A 20,537-nucleotide genomic window follows, 5' to 3' on the forward strand; every position below is an offset into this window, starting at 1 on the left:
ACAGGGATAGATTGTGCCCCTGTCAGCCTTCAGGAGACTTCCAGAAAGCCAAACTACCGAAGGTCATCTGGCGCCCACTAGCCAAGTGGTCTGAGTGACCCCAAAGGGGCAGCCAGAATGCTACAGATACTGATAGACAGAGAAGAGCAGGAAGATGTGAGACCCGGGCCCGGAGCTTGAGCCTCCTGCAATCCACGTAGTGGGCCTGGAAGGTCCACCAGCAGTCCGGGAGCCCCCAGCCCTGCCTGATGCACCATGTGTATCTCAGACCCAATTCATCAAAACACACTTCGGCTTCTCCCATCAGGGGCATTTTGATTAGCTTCCCCAGGAGTTCTAAGGGACAAAGCCATACCTAATGATTCTACTTTATGGAAAGACAGACATTCTAACTGGGCTTTGAAGACAGGGGACAGGCCAGATGCAAATCTTTGTCAAAAAAAAAAAAAAAGGCACCTGCTCTCATAAAGGCACCTGCTCTCATCCCGAGCGTCTCACTCACTCGGGAAGGGGAGTTTTTGCTTTCCTGGGTTTTCTTTGTTGTTGTTTTTAATGGGTTCGTCTTTTTGCAGCGAGGACCTGAGGTAGACTGACCAAAGAGGTTCTCAGTGGGGACTGATTTTGCTCACCACACTTCCCCGGGGAACATCCAGAAACATCTGGGGTGTTCTTCACCTCAACTAAGTAGAGGTCAAGGGTGTTGCACATAGACTCTGAGGCACAGGACAGCCCCATGACAAAGAGTTACCTGATTATTGGCCCCAACAATGGGGAGCCCTGCACAGGCTCCAGCTATGGCCAAGGACAACATGCTCAGAACATTCACACTGCTGGGATAATACAAGACAACCCCAAGGTCTTCTCTAAATCCTTTTCATGAAGCATCAAAACGAGAAGTGACTTTAGACATCAACGGGTCTAATAAAAGGGTGAAAAATAACCCAAAGCCAGTTATGGCCAAGGTCAGGAAATCATGCCCGCACTCATGGCTGCCTCCTCTGGCTGTGCCTTTCCTCTTCTGGTCACTCTAGTTCTTCCACCCAGGGACAGGTTCTTAGACAGAGAGCAGAGCCGACAAGCTAGCTCTGTGTCTTACCACATCATAGCCTGTCGGGGCTCGGTTCCGGGAAGCCACCACCCCCACTCCTGTGATGGGGTCCATCGGCGTCTCTGGTAAGGCTTCTGAGAGCTCTTTGACTTCAGGCATGGTGGCTTGGTCCTGGTTTGGAAAAGGAAACAGAGAGCAAAAAATTCAAACTCGGCATTTAACATGACTGAGGGCAGCCTCGTAGACAGAATCCTGCAGCTGTCTACATTCCTCACCAGGGCCTTATCTGACCCTGAACTCAGATTAAGAATTCACTCACCACACCTCAAGCTGTTATCGTGGAATGCTGAGGGCTCCCATCTACTCCCAGGAGGTAATTTCAATTCAAACCCCAAAGTACATTACCTTATAGTCCAGGCCGGTCTTGAACTCCTGTCTCCTCCCAAGTGCTCATATTACAGGTATGTACATCTAGTTTTATACGGCACTCAGAATGGAACCCAGGGCTTTATGTAGGACAGACAAGCATGTTACCCACTGAGCTACCTGCCCAACCCCACATTATTCCTAATTCTACTCCCAACTGTCTGATTTCTGAACAGGGACCAATACTGGACGAGCTACCCCTAGCAAAGTCTCAAGTGCCCCCATATGGGGCTAGGCTTCCAAACGTACAGCCTATCCAGACAACTAGACATTTAGTAGACAACTTAACGAGCCCCAAAACCACAGAAGGCATTTGGGGCATGGGGCTCTGGACTCCGTATTTACAAGTTAGTGTCTAAACAAGAAGTTAAACCTTGGGAGCCCCTGCTTTTCCTCAACTGTAAAATGAGGTCTTGATCCACTCCCCAGCTGTTGAAAAAAACTAAGAGAAAGGATACAAAAGAAGGGCCAGGAGAGAACCATGACACACAATAGGTGCAGAAGGATATAAAAGAAGGGCTGGGGGAGGACCATGACACACAGTAGGTGCAGAAGGATATAAAAGAAGGGCCGGGAGAGGACCATGACACACAGTAGGTGCAGAAGGATATAAAAGAAGGACCCGGAGAGCTCCATGACACACAGTAGGTGCCCAGAAGGATATAAAAGGACCCGGAGAGCTCATGACACACAGTAGGTGCAGAAGGATATAAAAGGGTCCGGAGAGGACCATGACACACAGTAGGTGCTCAAAAGGATATAAAAGAAGGGCCCGGAGAGGACCATGACACACAGTAGGTGCCCAGAAGGATATAAAAGAAGGGCCCGGAGAGGACCATGACACACAGTAGGTGCAGAAGGATATAAATGGGCCCATGGCACACAGTAGGTGCCCAGAAGAAAAGCATGTGGACTGGAAGGCTTAAGAACACATGGGGCCTGGCTTGGGCCAGAACTAGGAGGCACCACGTACTAGAGGTCTGGCCCATTTCTTTGTCTAGTTCAGCCGCCCCTGGGTCAGAAGCAATCCTAATTCTCACTGGTCACTTGGATGAAAAGAATGGATCTGGAATTACTACTCTGCTGCTCGCTGCTTCCGCGTAGGACCAGCTGAGGAGGCTGGTGCAGCGTGGAGAGCAGCGGGCGTGGCTCAGTGTCCCTGCCCCGGAAACCAAATATAAAGAGCAACACCTGATGCAGGACTTTTACTGGGCGGGCGGTGGGAAAAGAACAAATAAATCCCACCTCACCCTACAGCAATTAAGTCCCACTGGCTGCAGTGCTCTCAACACTAGCTACAGTTTCAAAAGCAAACCAAACATCCTGCCTAAGGAGGCAGCAGGAGGCAGATGGCACTGGCCACCCCAAGTGAGCCTGCCCCACAGGAACCACCAAAATACTACGCAGGTCACCCATTTAGTCAGCAGAACCCACAAAACACCCCAGAAACAAACTTGTTTCTCGAGAGGGTTTGGCAGTGCCTGGCACCCCTACCTTCTTAGCCGAGTTACAGAGTTATATTTTATTGGCTTATACCAAAAACCAGCTTCCAACAGCCGAGGGCAGAAGGTGGAGACATGCCACACCACCATATTCTTTCCCAGTTCCAATTTTCATTGTCTAGCAAGTTTCATCTCTAACAGCGCGGGGCTTAGTGCGCTTACACCCAGTAGGTATTAAGCAAATATTTACCAAGTGATTCCACATGTGTGACCCCAATATGGGTTTAGGGTTAAATACCTGCACCTGCCCAATCCAGAGCAAATCACTAAACAAAATGCCTCTGCCCCTGAAAAATCCTGTATTATGGGGAACATAAAAACCACAAGGCTGCAGTTTGCAAAATATTGGTACCTGCTGTCGGTTACCAAAAATGCTTTGCAATTAGCAACTCATTAGCAGAATGTACGAATCCTGCCAGTGTTAAATATCATGCTGTGAATTTAATAAAAAACATGTGAAACAAAAAAATTTAAATACTACTGTCTTTACTATAAAAGAGAAAGAGGGACAGAGAATGAAAACGAGAAAAAGAAATGAAAGGAAGGAGAAGGATGGAAAAGGGGAGGGAGACAGAGATTAGGGGGCACACAAGGAAGATCTCATTGGCTGGGAGATGCACAGTCTGGAGTGGCAAAGCCCTCCACAAGGCACGACTACAGGGGTTCTCTTATTTGACACATACTGCCAATTGCAGGCAGACGAGTGTACTTGCAAGGGGAAATACTGCTCCCACAATGCACCTGGGGAGGCACCCAGCAGCAGTTTCCAAAATGGCTGCAGACGGCCTCCAACTAAAGCGGACAAAGAGCTGGGCCTCAAAGCGCAGGAGCCCAGCCTGCCCAGCCCACAGCAGGTCTGGCCAGGGCAGCAGTCATCTCCATGCCCCCCCCTCCCCCGCCTCTCTCCCCTGGTTGCCGAGTTCCTGTGCCCTGGAGATCAGGACAGTCTTTGTGCCTCGGAGACAAATGGCTGTTGCAGGGGCTGTTCTACTTGGCGGTGGGGCATGGCCACCACCAGCCACGGGGCCTCTTAATGAGAAACGCCCAAGATATCCATGGCAGAGGCCATCGCTCAGAGTGGCTTGCCCTGAATTACATATTTCTGACTGCAAATTACTTTTAACAGCATCTCTGCCGTCACTTCGATTGACCTCCTAACGAAAGGCCATTTATCAACCTGGTGCACTCCGAGTTTCCTCAGGCTGCTCGGAGCCCCCGCCAGAAGGGAAGGCACAGGAGCAGAACAGCACCCTGCCACCAGGGTCGCGGGCCAGGCCTCTGACAGGAAGAAGAGGGGCCACGAATGTGAGCCGAATAGCCGGAGAGCAAGGGAGCATGTATTTAAGAACATCACTGACCTGCCAGGCAGGAAGTGACAGGGTAAATACAAAAGGCCTCCCTGCAGCAACTCTTGTCCCCCTTATTCTGAATAAGGGAAAACTGAGGCTTGTTCCCATAGCCCGGCAGCCGGCAGCTGCGCATCCTCCTCAGTCTAGCCTGTGCTGTTTCACTGCACAGAGACCAACATCCTGCCCGAAAGGGAAAGCAGTCTCAACACTAATTATATTTTAAAATGCCAAAGCGCTTCTTTCTCTGGCCATAGCTCAATAAGTCAAGCAAAGGGGAAGAAAGTACAGAAAGATAAAAGTAACCTGGGATTAATTTTCCTCACACCTCAGTTTCGAGATTCAACATTCCCCTCATAAATAATTTACAACAATAAAAATGAGCTAAGGCCATGTTTGTGTAGGACAGAGGTAAATTCAGGCCTAATGAGGGAGACCTGAGCTCGGCACGGGGGAATGGGTTGATCTATGGCCTAGTGCGGGCAGGATCCACAGCACACAGGGGCTCCATTACCAAGCACAGCAGCATGGCTAACCTGGAGAAAGGGAGCCAGAGGCAAGCCTGTGCCGTCCAGCTACAGCCACAGAAAGGTGTCCACAGGGAAAGTCAGAGTGCCCCCCTATTTGGGTGACTAGATGGCAGATACTGAGCCAATCTGAAACCTAGTGGGTTCTCAACACAGGCCAGGTAAGGAAGTTCAGTGTTGGGCACGTGGTGACAGTGACCTTGAGCTCTTCTCCACCAGTAACCTTCCAAGCCATCAGATATCGTCCCCAGTGACTTCTCTTGAGTGGGGGCACACGGTGTCTGTCGGATCATTCCCAGGCTGAGGGCTGCAGAGCCCTGCTCCAGGCATCTGTTCCTGTTTCCCTGAGAGAACTCTCTGAGACAAGAGAGCAAGGCAAGAGTGTGTGCACGCACAGCACAAGGTGAGTTGAGTCTGGTCTTTCAAGCGAGGGGGGTCTTCCCCCTCCACACCATGCTAGATGTGTTTACAAAGGAAGATGGCCAGGAGGAGGTTTGGCCCCCCCCACAGCGTGGCACCTCAACAACACTGTCATCCCAGGCTCACAGGGAAATGAGCTTTAACTACGGTGCCCCTTCACAGTGTAGTGGGCAGACGCTACACTGCTCCCTTGTAGCTGATCAAAGAATTACCACAACCATGCACATAATCCCTAAAAGTCAGCAGTTCTGGGTTTAACTGATGCTGCTCATTGTTTCAGAATCAAAGGCTGCCTCCAGCCCCAGCGAAGTGCCTGCAGCACGCTGAAAACTCAGGGGAACTTTGATATCATCTCTGTTTAATTTCCACAGCCTTAGTGAGCCTGGGGTTTATCTCATCTTATCAACTCCAGTACTGAAATCAAAACCCAGCTAACAACACACAGCCCCTCCACAGAGGCCTTCCAGCAGTGGGGAGTGGGCTGGGGAGTTTAAAGTGTTTTCCAGAGCAAGGACTGCAGGGGGCAGGAGCTGCTGCCTTCAAAGGAGGCCTGGCCTCCCTGACATCCAGCGCCAGCATGATCACATATCTTCTGGAAAGAGTAATTTCAAAGTACTGGGGGGGGGGGGGGGCAGGTTAAACTGGCTGACTAATTGAAATGGCAAAAATCAGTGGGTTAATTAAGTCCCTGCAGAAGGATGAACTGTGTTCAGCTTGCTTGGAGTCCAAGCTCAAGGGCATCAAAAACACAAACTGTCTACCTATATCCTGCTGCACAAGGGCAAACTCTTTCCCCATTGAAGCTGCTACTACAACCAAGTGTCCTCAGACAAGGAGGACTCTGCAACTCTTTCCCAGTGGTAGGGTCGTCTCTGGGACCTCCCAAGCATCAGCATCTTTCTGCAAGGAAGAGAAAAAGGACACAGCCCTATCCTGGAGAAGGTAGACTATGGCTGGACCTCCCCATCACACACCACACCATACAGAACAGAAGTACAAAAACCTGCCCCACGTGGAGGCTTCAAGCTGAGACCAGCACCATGCAACACCCAGGACAGAGCGGGGCCAGCAATCAGGTCCCTGAGAGGGATGGTGCACACTGAGAGGCATCTGCTGGGGAGCCCCACAGAGGACCTGCTCTACCTGACCCTTGGTCTATGCACAGCTAAGTTGGTGACCATCAGAAGTCAAATCCCTGGGCCACTGCTGTTGGACAGTCGAGGCAGCAGGCCACCGACTATGGGGAGGGCTGTTCTGATACCAGAAATGATGACAAATATTTTTCTAAGCTCTCCTGGGACACAGAATTTTCCAGCTAGGAAACAATGGTGAGCCCTTCCTTTTCCCCCAGGAAAGCTGAGTTTTTCCTAACAGAAGATTCTGGTACACAAATGCATCAGTTCAATCAAACCGTTCTCAGATTTATATTAGTCATCTGAAGACCACACGTAGTTCTCATAAAGCATACGAATGTAGGATGGAGCTTCCCAGCCACTACCCAGACAAAGCCGCTAAAGAACATGCTCTACACAGTCCAGAAGCAGGTTGTGCACATGTCCTGGAACCCACTCTACACAGCCCTGGAACCCAGCTCCACACAGCCCTGGAACCCAGCTCCACACAGCCCTGGAACCCAGCTCTACACAGCCCTGGAACCCAGCTCCACACAGCCCTGGAACCCAGCTCCACACAGCCCTGGAACCCAGCTCTACACAGCCCTGGAACCCAGCTCCACACAGCCCTGGAACCCAGCTCCACACAGCCCTGGAACCCAGCTCTACAGAGCCCTGGAACCCAGCTGGAAGGCAGAATCCACTAGGACACAGGTGAGTCTCATTCTGCCTGGTTTATGATCACAGGAAATCAGGGCTGATCATGTTCATTACCATCGAGTCTAGACTGGTGGTGCCATATTAGAGATCCCGATAGAGGAAAATGCCCAGCAAACACAATCATCCTAGGAGGTCCCAGGAACAAGGATCCTTTTATGTTTACGCCACAGTATAAATGAGTCATACCGCTGTCTGATGGCCAGCGTAAGTGGAGGAGAAATGCCGTGTTACCTTACAGCCCGTATCCTTTCTGGCTTTCCCATCTTGAGTGTTTCTCTAGGACATTCATCAGTCTAATCAGTCCATCTGACAGCTTCCACAAGAGCCTTCCGGTTCTCTTCTAAGACTCAGGGGTGTATCTGGTAACCTACTAGCCGACTTCACCTGCATATCCCATTGACACCCCCAACCTGGCTCACAATCTTCCGCCTCCCCCCTAACAGGGCAGACATCTGTGGAGAGCTAGGACGAAGGATATTCTCCTACATCTGGCAGCAGGGGTCTTCTGACTTTCTGATGGCAGCTTGGACGCAGGAGTGCCTCCTGGGTAGCTGCTAATACCGACAGCCCTGAGCCCTATACTAGAAACAGACTCCAGAGGGCTGCCAGGGACTTGGGCAAGGAGCCTAAGAAGCTGCATTCTCACGGGATCCCACCTGATCAAACAGCTGGTCACCACCTGCAGTTCAAGAACCCCATTGCAGGCCCTTATTACATGTTTGATAAGAAAATGATGAATGAATAAGACGGAACGAACTTGAAGGTGACCCTCCTTTGAGAAGAATCTCAGAATAGGTTCCCCAGCCTCTCCCTCCCACCACAGGTCAGCCAAGAGTACTCAGCTTCTCGCTCACCCTACCCCACCATTCAACATCCCAGGCATCCCTCGAACTTTCCTGAGCCTTCTCCAGTTACCCATCCAGACAGGTGCCAGCACCCAAAGATCTAATATCATCCTTAGCAGGTGGTTTTATCATACTCATATGCTCATGAGAACAAGTGTGAACAAAGATGCATGCACACTCAGACTATGCACTTTCCTCATACTGTTCAAAGGTGTGCTAAGTGTACCACAGAGCCATGCTCATACTAGGTGCTCAATACATGGCCTACATATAGATAAAGAATGAATGAACGAGGTTCTTGCCTTCTCAAATACTGCCCAAGTTTCACTGGATTAAGGAGACTGCAGTAGAAGCAAACTTATCTGTCCCCTTCTGATGGGACCCCAGGCAGGGCCACTGATGTCCTGAAGGACAACCTCAACCACAGAAGTACATACCTGTGGAGGGAGGAAACCCTGCAGTCTTCTAGACTTTTCTAAAGTGGATCTCAATGCAACGGTGATGGATGAGGGCCTTGCAGGGGCTAAAGCTGTCCCAGCTGGCTGCAGGGAGACTGTCCTAAGGAGCTTGTCCATCAACAGCAACCTCACTCCCTACCCACGCTCTGGGTCTGGGGTAGGCTGGATAATGCGAACTGGGAGAAGCTTTACAATGCTGAGTGGCGGCAACAGACGAGATGTGAACCCAGGCTGCAAGGGGCTGCAAATGAGGGGGCACCTCCTTTAGAGGGAAGAGCTGTCTCCCTAGAAAACAGACGGTGGGGATGGTACAAGTTTCGAAGACACTGACAAAGACACAATGGCATGAACAAAGAGCGACTTCTGGGGGCACAGCAAGCAGCAGATGGGCTCTGAAAAAAGGGTTATGAAATGTCAAAACAAACAAACAAAGTCCAACTAAACACAATTTTAAAAAAAATGGTGCCAGGTATGGTGCACGCCTTTAATCCCAGCACTCAGGAGGCAGAGGCAGGCGGATCTCTGTGAGTCTGAGGCCAACTTGGTCTACAAAGTGAGTTTCAGAACAGCCAGGGCTACACAGAGAAATGTCTCAAAAAAAAAACAAAACAAAAGGAAAACGACCCTGCTGTCCAGTCCACAGGATAAGGCGCAGCTCCAAGGCCAAGGCAAGCCAGCGGTCTGAAGCAAGGTATGCCAGGACTCAGCTACGTTTCTCCCACCTACACGCGTTCCTTCAAATCCCCCAGGCCCCCTTATGTTATCAGTTAGTGTAGGATGGCCAGCAGAGCAGAGTAATGGAGAAGGCACAGCTTTCAAGTCAGACCAGAATGCCAGCCAACGCTCAGACACTCACAGCGGTGTGGCGCTACAGAAATCATTCAACCCAGGCCTGAGTTTTCACCACATGAAGCCGGAGTAGTAGATACATTTTCTCTATGTAATTACTGTGTGAATAAAACAATCAGAATTGCATCAGAGGACACAATCAACAGAGTAAAAAGACAATTCAAAGGCTGGGGGAAGATATCTGTCAACTATATCTGCTCACAGATACGTGATGAGGGGTCCTATGAAGAACAACAGCTCAACAAAAGTCAACTCACACGTTTGTTAGTGGGAAAACGAGAACAAACATTTCTCCATGGGTGAGCAACGCATGGACTGTGCATGGCACAGGAAAAGATGTTCAACTAGGAAGTCCATCGAAAATGCAAGTTAAAACCCAACCACAGTGAAAGAACTGTCTTATACTCAGGAGGCAGAAGCAGGCGGATCTCTGTGAGTTTGAAGCCAGCCTGGTCTACAGAGCTAGTTCCAGAACACAGAGAAACCCTGTCTCAAAAAACCAAAAAACAAAAATACAAACAAAAAAGTTCCCATATGATCTATTTCTAGCTATATACCACAAAGAATTGAAATCAGAGTCAGAGCAGCCTTATTCAATGGCCAAAACATGATGAATGGGCAAATAAAATACAATCAATATGTTCAATCAACATTCATTCAACCCTCAAAAGGAGGGAAAATCTGACCCACACCGTAACGTGACAAACTGTGAGGATATTGTGCTAAGTAAAATAAGGCAGCCAGAAAAAGTTACACATAGCAGCATTCCAGTCCATAAGGCTCCCAGCACGGTCTTACTCAGGGAGACAGAAAGTGGAATGGAGGCTGCCAGAAGCCATAAAAAAGGGACATGGGGAGTTGTTTAATGATTTCAATTTTGCAAGCCAAAAAAAAAGTCTAGCAATTAGGTCTGGAGAAATGATTCAGCCTTGAAAATACAGGATGACCCGAGTTCAGCCCCCAGAACCCAAGACAAAAAGTCAGATGGAGGTGGGTGGGTGGTGCTGGACAAGGCTCAGCTCTAAAGAGCAATAGCTGCTCTTCCAAAGGATCTGGGTTCAATTCCTAGCACCTACATGTTGGCTTACAGCCATTTGCAACCCCAGTTTCAGGCGATCTGATACCTTCTTCCATCCTCTACGGGCACCGGGCATGCACACAGTGTACAGACTTACATACAAAGCAAAATAAATACACGTAAAATAAATTTTTAAATAAATAAATATATAAATAAAAAGCCAGAAATGGTAACCCATGCTTGTAATCCCAGTGCTGAGGAGACAGAGATAGGAAGCTTGCTGGACAGCCTAGGCCAGCCTGGCCGATTATCATAAACCCAGACCAATGAGAGACCCTGCCTCAAAAAACAATACAGAAGGTTCTGAGGAATAGCACCTGAGGCTGACCTCTGACCTCCACACAAACACACACACACACACACACACACACACACACACACAGAGAGAGAGAGAGAGAGAGAGAGAGAGAGATTAAAAAGTTCCACAGATCAGTTGTACAACTATGTCCTAGTTACTGCCACCAATCTATACACTTGCCCCTGGCTAAGTTGGTAAAGTTGTTGCTGTCCCCACTTAACAATTTTCTAAGTGTCTAGAACTGTGGGTCTCAGATCTCAGCAGACATAGAATACTCCAAATGAGCTTACTAAGTGTGCAGGTTCTGGGGTCCCTTTCCTGGACATTCTGCCTCAGTGAAGTCTGGAAATGAAGCCCTGGAGTCTGCATTTCCATAAACTTCACAGGCTGGCTTGGCTCATTAAGAACTTTCGTATGGGACTGGAGAGATGGCTCAGGGGTTAAGACAGTGTACTGCTCTTGCAGAGGACCCACATTTGGTTCCCAGCACCTGTGTTGGCTGGCTCACAACCCCCCTCGAGCTCCAGCTCCAGCTCCAGGGGCTCCAACCCCCTCTTCTGCCCTCCATGAGTACCTGCACGCATGTATATATGCCTATACACCCATACAGATAATTTAAAATAAAAATAAATCTTAGACTCTCATATGAGCCAGGACGATGCTTCAGCAGCTCGAGGAACTTGTTACTGAGTCTGCTGACCTGAGTTTGATCCCGGGGCCCCCATGGTGGAAGGAGTGAACCAACTCCTACAGCTGTCCTCTGACCTCCACACACGCCACCCTCACCTGCTATCAGGTACAAAGCTCATCTTTAAAAAGATCGTGTACTTCTCTCCTTTACGGGCCATAGGGGCACTCTTTTGAACATTCTGTCAGTATCTAGTTTTTTAATTTTTTTAAAGAGTGGATGTGGCATACGCACACATGCCTGTATCTATAGATAAAAAGAATACAGGAACACCCTGTTTTTACTAAGTAAACTAGAAGGCAATAGAGGATCCTCCTTCCCCAGAGAAGCTGAGATACTGAGCTCCTGTATGTGGCCCTGGGATCTGGGCCCATGGGGCTCTCATATTTCTGCCAGGACAAGCTTAGCATCTCACCAGGAATGTGTCAGCTAAACCAAACACTGCCCACAGGGTGTCCAGGACAAGGGAGGTGATGTCACACACCCTGCTGGTTGGTGGCTCTCCTGCCAGGCAGCTAGAGTGAGGGACTGACTTAGACCCCTGCTCTGCAGACAGCACTGGGAAACCACAGTTCCCTGGGGCAGCACAGTAAGGTGAAGGTTGAGGAGAGCCCCAGGGACAGAAAGCAGTTTGCTGTAGGCATCCAGGGGCCCCGCACCACCAACTGCCAAAGAGGGCATCCACAGCCAGTAACCGTGTCCTCAGCCAACCACTCCCAGCCATGCGGCCATTCGCCACCTTCCTCGTCCCAACAGCACTTGACACTTTCCGTCCTCAACTTCAGCGCCATCACGGTGTGGCTGTGTGGTGAGGCCACTGCTCTTGGACTGAAGCACGGAGCACTCCTAGCTGGCCACAGCAGAGGGACCCACACCACGTGGCTTCTGATGCCCTCAGGCAGCTCTGCCATGACATGGACAGAAACTCAATGTTGGGACTCTCCCTTACTCCTCAAGCGTTGAGAAGGCATTCAGCCATTGCGTTCACATGGCCACGTGGTCTTGTGACATGTACAAAGTCAAGATATCCCTGAATTCTTTTTCTGGTGGAGCCTGACCCCAGCAGCAAATCATGCAAGCATCTGCTGAGTGCTGGCTTGCACTTAATTTTCATGAGGCTCTCCACCTCTTGAAAGGTCAAGTGCCTTCCTGATTGATGATCCTTATGGGGTAAGTATTATTTGTAAGCCACTTTTACAATTAAGAAAATGGGGATTGCAGAAAGAAAGAGGGCTTTACTAGGGTCACCTACGGTCTAAAGAGTGGGACAAAACTCAACCGGAGCCCTCAGACTCAAGCCAAATCACTATATCAATAGCTTCCTATTGCCCTGAGAAGGTCGTTCTTATGTCTGCAAACAGGCACTCGAAAATAAACTAAGTAACCAAATGTCTAACAGTAACTGCTAACTAGCGGACAGAGCGCAGTGGCTGAGCTCACCCATTTGCACAGGTTTGATCCTGGGCCCCTGGAAGGTTACTAACTGCTTTTACTGGTAACTCACCACACCAAGGCAGGCCCTATGTTAGCTTCTCATGCAACACTTCATTTCTACTCACCAGAACCCTATGACAGACTCATTAGCTTCAGTCTACATACCAGGAAATGGCAGCACATTAAAAAAAAAAAAAAAAAAAGCCAGACACAGGCAGGGTCTCATTCTAAAGCCCCTGATTTAACCTTAGTGAAATAATCTTGAAGTGGTCAAGGTCCACCAACATAGGCACAGCAAAGGTCGCTAGCCTGTATCAGGGACACAGTACCAGAGAAAGGGAGGGACGATGAGGAGACAAGGTGATGCTATTATACTCAATGAACCAGCCACCACGGTCAGTCAACCTCCATGGGTCTTGGTGGCCGAGCCTTTGCAGAAGCCCCGATTCTCAGAGACTCACTTAAACACTGAGTGTGGCACAATTCCTCAAAGCACCCCCAAGTGATTTCCCAGCTGGCAAGAAAGGTGCCACCATCTCTGGTAACTAACCCCCGCCTACTCGGAGTTTGTCATTTACTATAGGATTCTCCGGGGCTTATCTTCTAACTTTTCTAAGGCAACTGATAAGATTTGGCAGTCCTGGTAAAAGGAGACAGGATCCAGCCAGCTGTCGGGAAACATTCTCTCCAAGAAGGCACCACTAGAGACAAAGGCCCTGAAAGAGGAGCCAATGTGGCTGAAATTCAGGCGCTCTGGGTCTCACGTGGGGGCAGGGAGAAGGGGCAATGGTCATTTGCCTTGGGCCTGCCTGTCGTTTTCTTCCTTGTCTTACTGAACAGGTCCTGGGGGTCAGGGCAGAGAAGAGAGATAGGCTGGTAACTCAGGGACAGCTGTGTGCTGAAGACAAAGGGAACAAAGATGCTCCTGGGTCTACCTCATTCACAGTTCCTGTCTCTGAGGATGTGGTCCCTGGTGCTGTGCCAAGCAGCCCCTTTAGGCCTCACCTGCCCTCATTACAAGGGGAGGTTGCATCAACAAGCCCACCGTGCTTCCTGAATGGCTGGTCACCTTGCAGACAGGTGCCCTACAGTTTGGGTACCCCCAGGTAATGATGCCTGAGGGTCAGGTGCGTGCTCAACCGCACCCACGTGACAGCAGAGAGCCGGACCCCAAGCCAAGCGAGTCCAGGGAACTGTCCCTAGCGTGTGCCCCCCGTGAAGCCTGTCACCCCTCACCTGGCTCCACCCTCGGAGCGGGGCTGCCACTCGAGTCCCCAGCTCGCTCCAGCCTCAAGGCCGAGCCGGAGCCCCGGGAGCCTGCAGCACCGCGCCTGGCGCAGGCCGCCCTCCCGGGCCTGTCCCCACGCGGGGCCGGGCGCGCAGCCCGCAGGCCTGGGCCCGGCCGGCTCCTCCCGCGCCCGCCCGCCCCCGCCCGTCCTCCCGCGCCCGCCCGCCCCCACCCGCCCGCGCCCGTCCTCCCGCGCGGGCCTCACTTAACTGTTCCCCGCTGGGGCGGCGGCGGCTGCGGCGGCGGCGGGTCCCGGCTCCGTCTCACGCAGAAGCAGCTTCTCATCGCCCGGGCGGCGCGGGAGGAGCCGGGCCCGGGGCCCAGGCGGCTGCAGCCGGCGCCGCAGCTCGAGCGCAGCCTCCCCGGGAGCGGCGGCGGCGAGGGGCGGGGCGCGGCCTGGCGGCGGCGGCGGCAACAACGACGGCAGCGGCGGCGAGGGCCGGGGCCGGGGCGGGAGGGGCGCGCTGCCTGCGGCGGAGCCGGGAGCGCACCGCCCTGTGGCCCCTGGCGCCCTCGGTCCCCGCCCCCAGTCGGCCTCCACTCGGCTCCGCTAGGCCTCGCCGTCCCCCTCGTCCACCGCTCAGCTCGACAGGCCGTAGGTCCCTGGAAGACGCTCTGACACCAGGCCTGCAGGCCCGGAGTGACCCTTTCAGGGACACCCTCCCACTTGTCCCTTTGTAGGCTTGACTGCACCCCAGGGCAATCCCCTCTGCTCTTTCCACTGCCCGGCTGACCTAACGTGGCGGCGCAGCCGGGGCCTCAGACTGACCCCAAGCTCAGAGCAGGTCTCAGCTCGCCCCTCTTGCTGGGCGAATGATTTACCCACAGAGGCCTGGGGGCAAGCCTTGAGGAGGCATCTAGATTAGGATACCTGCCCCTGCAGTGCCTGTGAAACCTTACAAGAAGTCACAATGTAATGGAGCAGAGCCCTCAGGCTGGACAGAAAGGCAGCAACAGCCTTTGATCCCTGAACCACCTCCCCCTACACAGCCAGGCCTGCAGCCCTGAAGGGGATGTGTGCTAACTGGACATTTAAAATCATACACAGTAGCCAGCTTGATTTGCTCATGCACCAAGACTCATAGTTACACATCCCAGGCTTTTCCAGAATAGCCAGATCCTGAAGCTAGTGTGCTAAGCAGAAGTATCTGTGGAGCCAAAGATCCCGTGGGGATAATATCCAAATGTGTGCATGCATTCCAGGCATCTGTGCCACCCAGAAACACCATAGGTCTACATGGATGGATAACAAGTCCAATCACGCCATGAGGGAACAGACAATCTGTGTTATTAAGCTGCTACAAAGCCCCGTGTGGTGGCGATCGATTGCTTTTAATTCCAGCACTCATGAGGCAGAGGCAGGCGAATCTCTGTGAGTTTAAGGCCAGACCTAGTCTACATAGTGAGTTCCAGGACAGCCAGGGCTTTGTAGGGAGACCCTGTGTCCAAAAATAAAGACAAAACAAAACTGCTACAAGGAAAAAGAAAAAATAATGTATCTCCAGGTTTATCATAACCCTGATACCAAGATCCAACAGAGATTATGCCAAAGAACACAAGTGCGGAGCACTGTCCCTAGAGAGCGGGATGGATGCGCTTTGATAAAAGGTGTCTGCTATCTAACAAAGTACTGCGTGCCACCCGTCTGGCCACCTTTGGGAGACTTACGGTCAGTGTTAAAACACAGAAGCCTCTGTAATGTCCAGCAGTAAAACAAAAACCAGGCTCGCTTGTGGAGTCAGCCATTCCCCAGAATTAGCTGGGCCAAGCCCACTCATTTCAAAGCTCATCAGTTAACCTCTCACTGTATGAATCACAGCTATAGACAGACACACTTAAGAATATGGTTGTCAGCCTTCTAAATAAAAGTGTAGTTTCTGATCCAGTTTGCTGTAAAACTAGCCCAAACTCTCTATAATCTCCATGGTATTTTGTTCAGTTAAAAGCAGGTTCTGAGGGGAAATGTAGTACATAGGCTCAACGACCGCCAGGGTGTATAAAAGAGGCGGCTACCGCAGTTACAGGACCTTGGCCTTGAAACAAAGAACGTAGAGCCGGCTCACGAGCCTTGCAACAGCATTGGCTAAGCAATGTCAGTTGCATCCTGGGAATCGCAGTTCCTGTGACCCGGATATGTCGACAAAAGATGACGAGACTAACGAACGTCATAGGTTCTGCTCTGCTCTGGTCTGGACCTCGGTGGAAGTTAACTATTTAACAATGAAAAGTTTGCCACGTTGTAACAACCTCTAGGTATGTGCTACAGGCCTTCGGGTCAACTGCGAACACCAACTGGAGCCCTACCTCTTTTCACCGGTTTGCACACTCTTCTTGAGGCGGGTGATCCAGCTTCCCTCCCTATCCAAGAGCTAAGGTAGGTGGTGTCCTACTCCCTACCCTGTTTATCCATACAGGATAGCAGCATCAGCTCACTGCCTCCCAGCAGAGTGAGATGGGACGCACATCAAAGGATAAACGGGATGTCTACTATCGCCTGGCCAAGGAGAATGGCTGGCGGGCCGGAGTGCCTTCAAGCTGCTTCAACTGGATGAGGAATTCAATCTCTTCCAAGGCGTGAAGCGAGCAGTTGACCTGTGTGCAGCCCCAGGCAGCTGGAGCCAGGTGCTGAGCCAAAAGATTGGGGGCCAGAGTTCTGGTCAGGTGGTGGCTGTGGACTTGCAGGCTATGGCTCCACTTCCAGGCGTGATCCAGATACAGGGGGACATCACACAGCTTTCCACTGCCAAGGAGATCATCCAGCACTTTGAGGGTTGCCCTGCTGACCTAGTAGTGTGTGACGGGGCTCCTGATGTCACTGGCCTCCATGATGTCGACGAGTATATGCAGGCTCAGCTTCTGCTAGCGGCTCTCAACATTGCTACACATGTCTTGAAGCTAGGGGGCTGCTTTGTAGCCAAGATATTCCGGGGCCGAGATGTAACACTGCTCTATAGCCAGCTGCGCATCTTCTTCTCCAGCGTGCTCTGTGCCAAGCCGAAGAGCAGCCGGAACTCCAGCATTGAGGCCTTTGCTGTTTGTCAGGGTTATGACCCTCCTGAGGGCTTCATTCCAGACCTGACCAGACCCCTGCTGGACCACTCATACGATTTCAACCAGCTGGAAGGTCCTGCCCGTTTTATTGTACCCTTTGTGGCCTGTGGGGACCTCAGCGCCTACGATTCGGATCGCAGTTACCCTCTGGATCTAGAAGATGGCTCTGAGTACAAATATACTCCGCCCACACAACCCCCCATCGCACCCCCATACCAGGAGGCCTGCAGGTTGAAGAAGAATGGGCAGCTGGCCAAGGAATTGCTCCCCAAAGAATGCTCCATTAACAAAGTAGACAACTTGCCCCAGCCTCTGACTGTCCCTCAGGGTCATACCCTGCTGTCCCCCAAGGTGGAAGACGATGAAATGAATAGTTCACCTTAACAATTTAAGAGTTTGCAGTAAAAATGGAACTAATCCAAGTCAGAAGCTGCTGCCTGCCAGGAAAACCAGAAGCTGGCTTGATGAGTTTGTTTGCAGATACCATCTATGGGTCCTGAACAGATAAGCCTCGAGTGGACTCTGCAGCAACTCCATAATAACAAAGAAACGGCGAAGAAGTCTGCTGAGCTGCAGGCGGAATTTCTTGAGACTGTGAGCACATGCCTCTTAGCCTCTCCTGGGTGTCCTGAATAGGTCCAGGATTTCCCCGCAAAGCAGGGGTTCTTACCATGGGTAAACATCAGGGACCTCCACCAACTTGATGGAGGAAAATGTTACAGCTTCACTATACCTGAAATTCAGCTTTATTCCTGGTCAGTGGCCATGGGCAACAAATCAATGGTAAAAGCCCTACCTATGCAAGTCACTTCCTTTTTATATTACAATGTACAGGCATCTGAAAGACTGCTCATATTTGTCACTGCTTTGGATAATAGCAGATTTTATAAATCAATCCTATAATTATACATCCCATCCATTACTGCCTTCCAATTTTTACAGATTGGTTGGTCAGGTATTTTTAAGACAATATCTTCCCATATAGCCTAGACTGCCTTCAGACTCAAGATCCTCCTGCATCTGCCCCCTGAATGCTGAGATTACAGGCCTGTGCCACGAAACCTGGCTACTGTATCCCAGTTTTATTTCACTTAAATATACAGTGATAACTGTAAAAAAAAAAAAAAAGCAGGTTCTGAGGGTAGGGAGTCAGTAAAGTATTTGCCGTGCAAGCGTAAGAGCCTGAGTTCGGCTGGGCATGACGGTTTGTACTTGTAATCCCAACACTGGGGAAGCAGGCAGGCAGGCAGGTCTTTGGAGTTCACTAGCCATGGATCTAAGCCTTGTAAGGAGCCCCAGGCCCCACTCAGAGACTGTCTCAACACATTAAGGAGTGCACCTCATGAAGTCAACACCCAATGTGCACTTCTGGCCTCCATGCATATCTGCACATACATATACACCCACACACATAGGAACACAGACACACCCATGCATGTACACACATGCACACACACCAGGTTATAAAATATAATGCACTTTGTATATAAATGTCAATTTCGCATGTACTTGTATTTATTTATGAATATTCTGCTGTACTTGTATTTATTTATAAATATTCTGCTATGCGTAAAGATATTTAGGCCAAACACTGATCTTTAACTTTGGCTGTCTCTTAGAGATTGTTTACACACAAAGCATCATTTCTATGTTAAGGTATTCATCTCACTAAGGAACATGATGCCAGTGTTTCACTGGACACCAGTCCTTTCCTTCAGTGTTCTTATGTGGGAACAGTCATTAAGAGCACACATCCTGGGGCTGGAGAGCTGGCACTTGCTGCTCTCAGAGAAGACCTAGGTTGAGGTCCAGCATCCACACTAGATGGCTCACAATTACCTGAAATTCCAGTCCCAGGGTATCTGAAGCTCTCTTCTGGCCTCTTCAAGCACCTGCATTCACATGGTACACACACTCAGACCCATACACATAAAATCAAAGCAAAGAGTGCATGTCCTTCCACTGGGCACTAGCTAGAGTTGGTCCTTCATCGGGCAGGAGCATCCTCAGGTTGGTCCTTCCACTGGGCACTAGCATTCTCAGGTTGGTCCATTCATCGGGCACAAGCATCCTCCAATTTGTCCTTCCACTGGGCACTAGTATCCTCGGGTTTGTCCTTCCACTGGGCAATAGCATCCTTGAGTTGGTACTTCCACTGGGCACTAGCATCCTCAGGTTGGTCCTTCCACTGGGCACTGGCATCCTTGGGTTGGTCCTTCCACTGGGTATTAGCATCCACGGGATGGTCCTTCCATCGGGCACTAGCATCCATGGGTTGGTCCTTCCACTGGGCACTGGCATCCTTGGGTTGGTCCTTCCACTGGGCACTGGCATCCACGGGTTGGTCCTTCCATCCGGTACTAGCATCCTCAGGTTGGTCCTTCCATCCAGTACTAGCATCCTCAGGTTGGTCCTTCCATCCGGTACTAGCATCCTCGGGCTGGTCCATTCATCGGGCACTGGCATCCTTGTGTTGGTCCTCCCACTGGGCACTAGCATCCTCGAGTTGGGCACTAGCATCCTCGAGTTGGTCCTTCCACTGGGCACTAGCATCCTCAGGTTGGTCCTTCCACTGGGCACTATCATCCTCGGTTGGCCCTTCCATTGGGCACTAGCATCTTCAGGTTGGTCCTTCCACTGGGCACTGGCATCCACGGGTTGGTCCTTCCATCCGGTACTAGCATCCTCAGGTTGGTTCTTCCATTCGGTACTAGCATCCTCGGGTTGGTCCATTCATCGGGCACTGGCATCCTTGGGTTGGTCCTCCCACTGGGCACTAGCATCCTCAGGTTGGTCCTTCCACTGGGCACTATCATCCTCGGTTGGCCCTTCCATTGGGCACTAGCATCTTCAGGTTGGTCCTTCCACTGGGCACTGGCATCCTCGGGTTGGTCCTTCCACTGGGCACTGGCATCCTTGGTTGGTCCTTCCACTGGGCACTGGCATCCTCGAGTTGGTCCTTCCACTGGGCACTGGCATCCTCGGGTTGGTCCTTCCACTGGGCACTGGCATCCTCGGGTTGGTCCTTCCACTGGGCACTGGCATCCTTGGGTTTGTCCTTCAATTGGGCACTGGCATCCTCATTGGTTCTTGCATTGTACACTAGTCTCCTCAGGTTGGTTCTTTTTCCTTGTGGACACAGGCTTGCTCCCCTGCTTCAGATGTCATGGTCTCCTTTTCCAAGGCAGGAAACGGGAAGCAAAGTGTTTCCAGAAACTGTCTCAGCAAATCTGCTTAAGATTGCATTGGCCAGAAATAACCCCATGATCATGCTCCACTGCAAGGGAAGCTGGGAAATTTGCTTCAACAGTTGTGGTCACTTAGAACTACCAAGATGGCCAGGCCAAAAAAAAAAAAAAAAAAAAAAAAAAAAAAAAAACAAAACTATTCTGTTACCAGAGAAGAAAGCAACTAAGGCTTTTTAAAAGATTGTGATAGTAAGTATAT

General features: G+C 50.8%; 2 protein-coding genes across 2 annotated transcripts in view; one reads left to right on the top strand and one right to left on the bottom strand.

Moving 5' to 3' along the window:
• Mvb12b (multivesicular body subunit 12B) overlaps positions 1-14,649 on the bottom strand; it is a 157,004-nt gene extending 142,355 nt beyond the window's left edge. Inside the window, exons 1-2 of the mRNA XM_041674920.1 lie at positions 14,250-14,649; positions 1,097-1,219 (exon numbers count right to left, since the gene is read on the bottom strand). Of these exons, the coding sequence (XP_041530854.1) occupies positions 1,097-1,219; positions 14,250-14,324 (198 nt within the window). The 5' untranslated portion in view covers positions 14,325-14,649. The remainder of the gene's footprint in view (positions 1-1,096; positions 1,220-14,249) is intronic.
• A 1,559-nt stretch (positions 14,650-16,208) lies between these two features.
• On the top strand, positions 16,209-18,201 carry LOC121462817 (putative tRNA (cytidine(32)/guanosine(34)-2'-O)-methyltransferase). Its single transcript, XM_041674764.1, is given in 2 exon segments — positions 16,209-16,555; positions 16,558-18,201. Coding segments are annotated over 2 exon segments (981 nt in total). The 5' UTR covers positions 16,209-16,491; the 3' UTR covers positions 17,475-18,201.
• Positions 18,202-20,537: the final 2,336 nt, after the last annotated feature.

Source organism: Microtus oregoni, unplaced genomic scaffold (assembly GCF_018167655.1).
Source record: "Microtus oregoni isolate MIOR12 unplaced genomic scaffold, Mior012 000025F_ref0000491, whole genome shotgun sequence".
In the NCBI taxonomy this organism is placed as follows: domain Eukaryota; kingdom Metazoa; phylum Chordata; class Mammalia; order Rodentia; family Cricetidae; genus Microtus; species Microtus oregoni.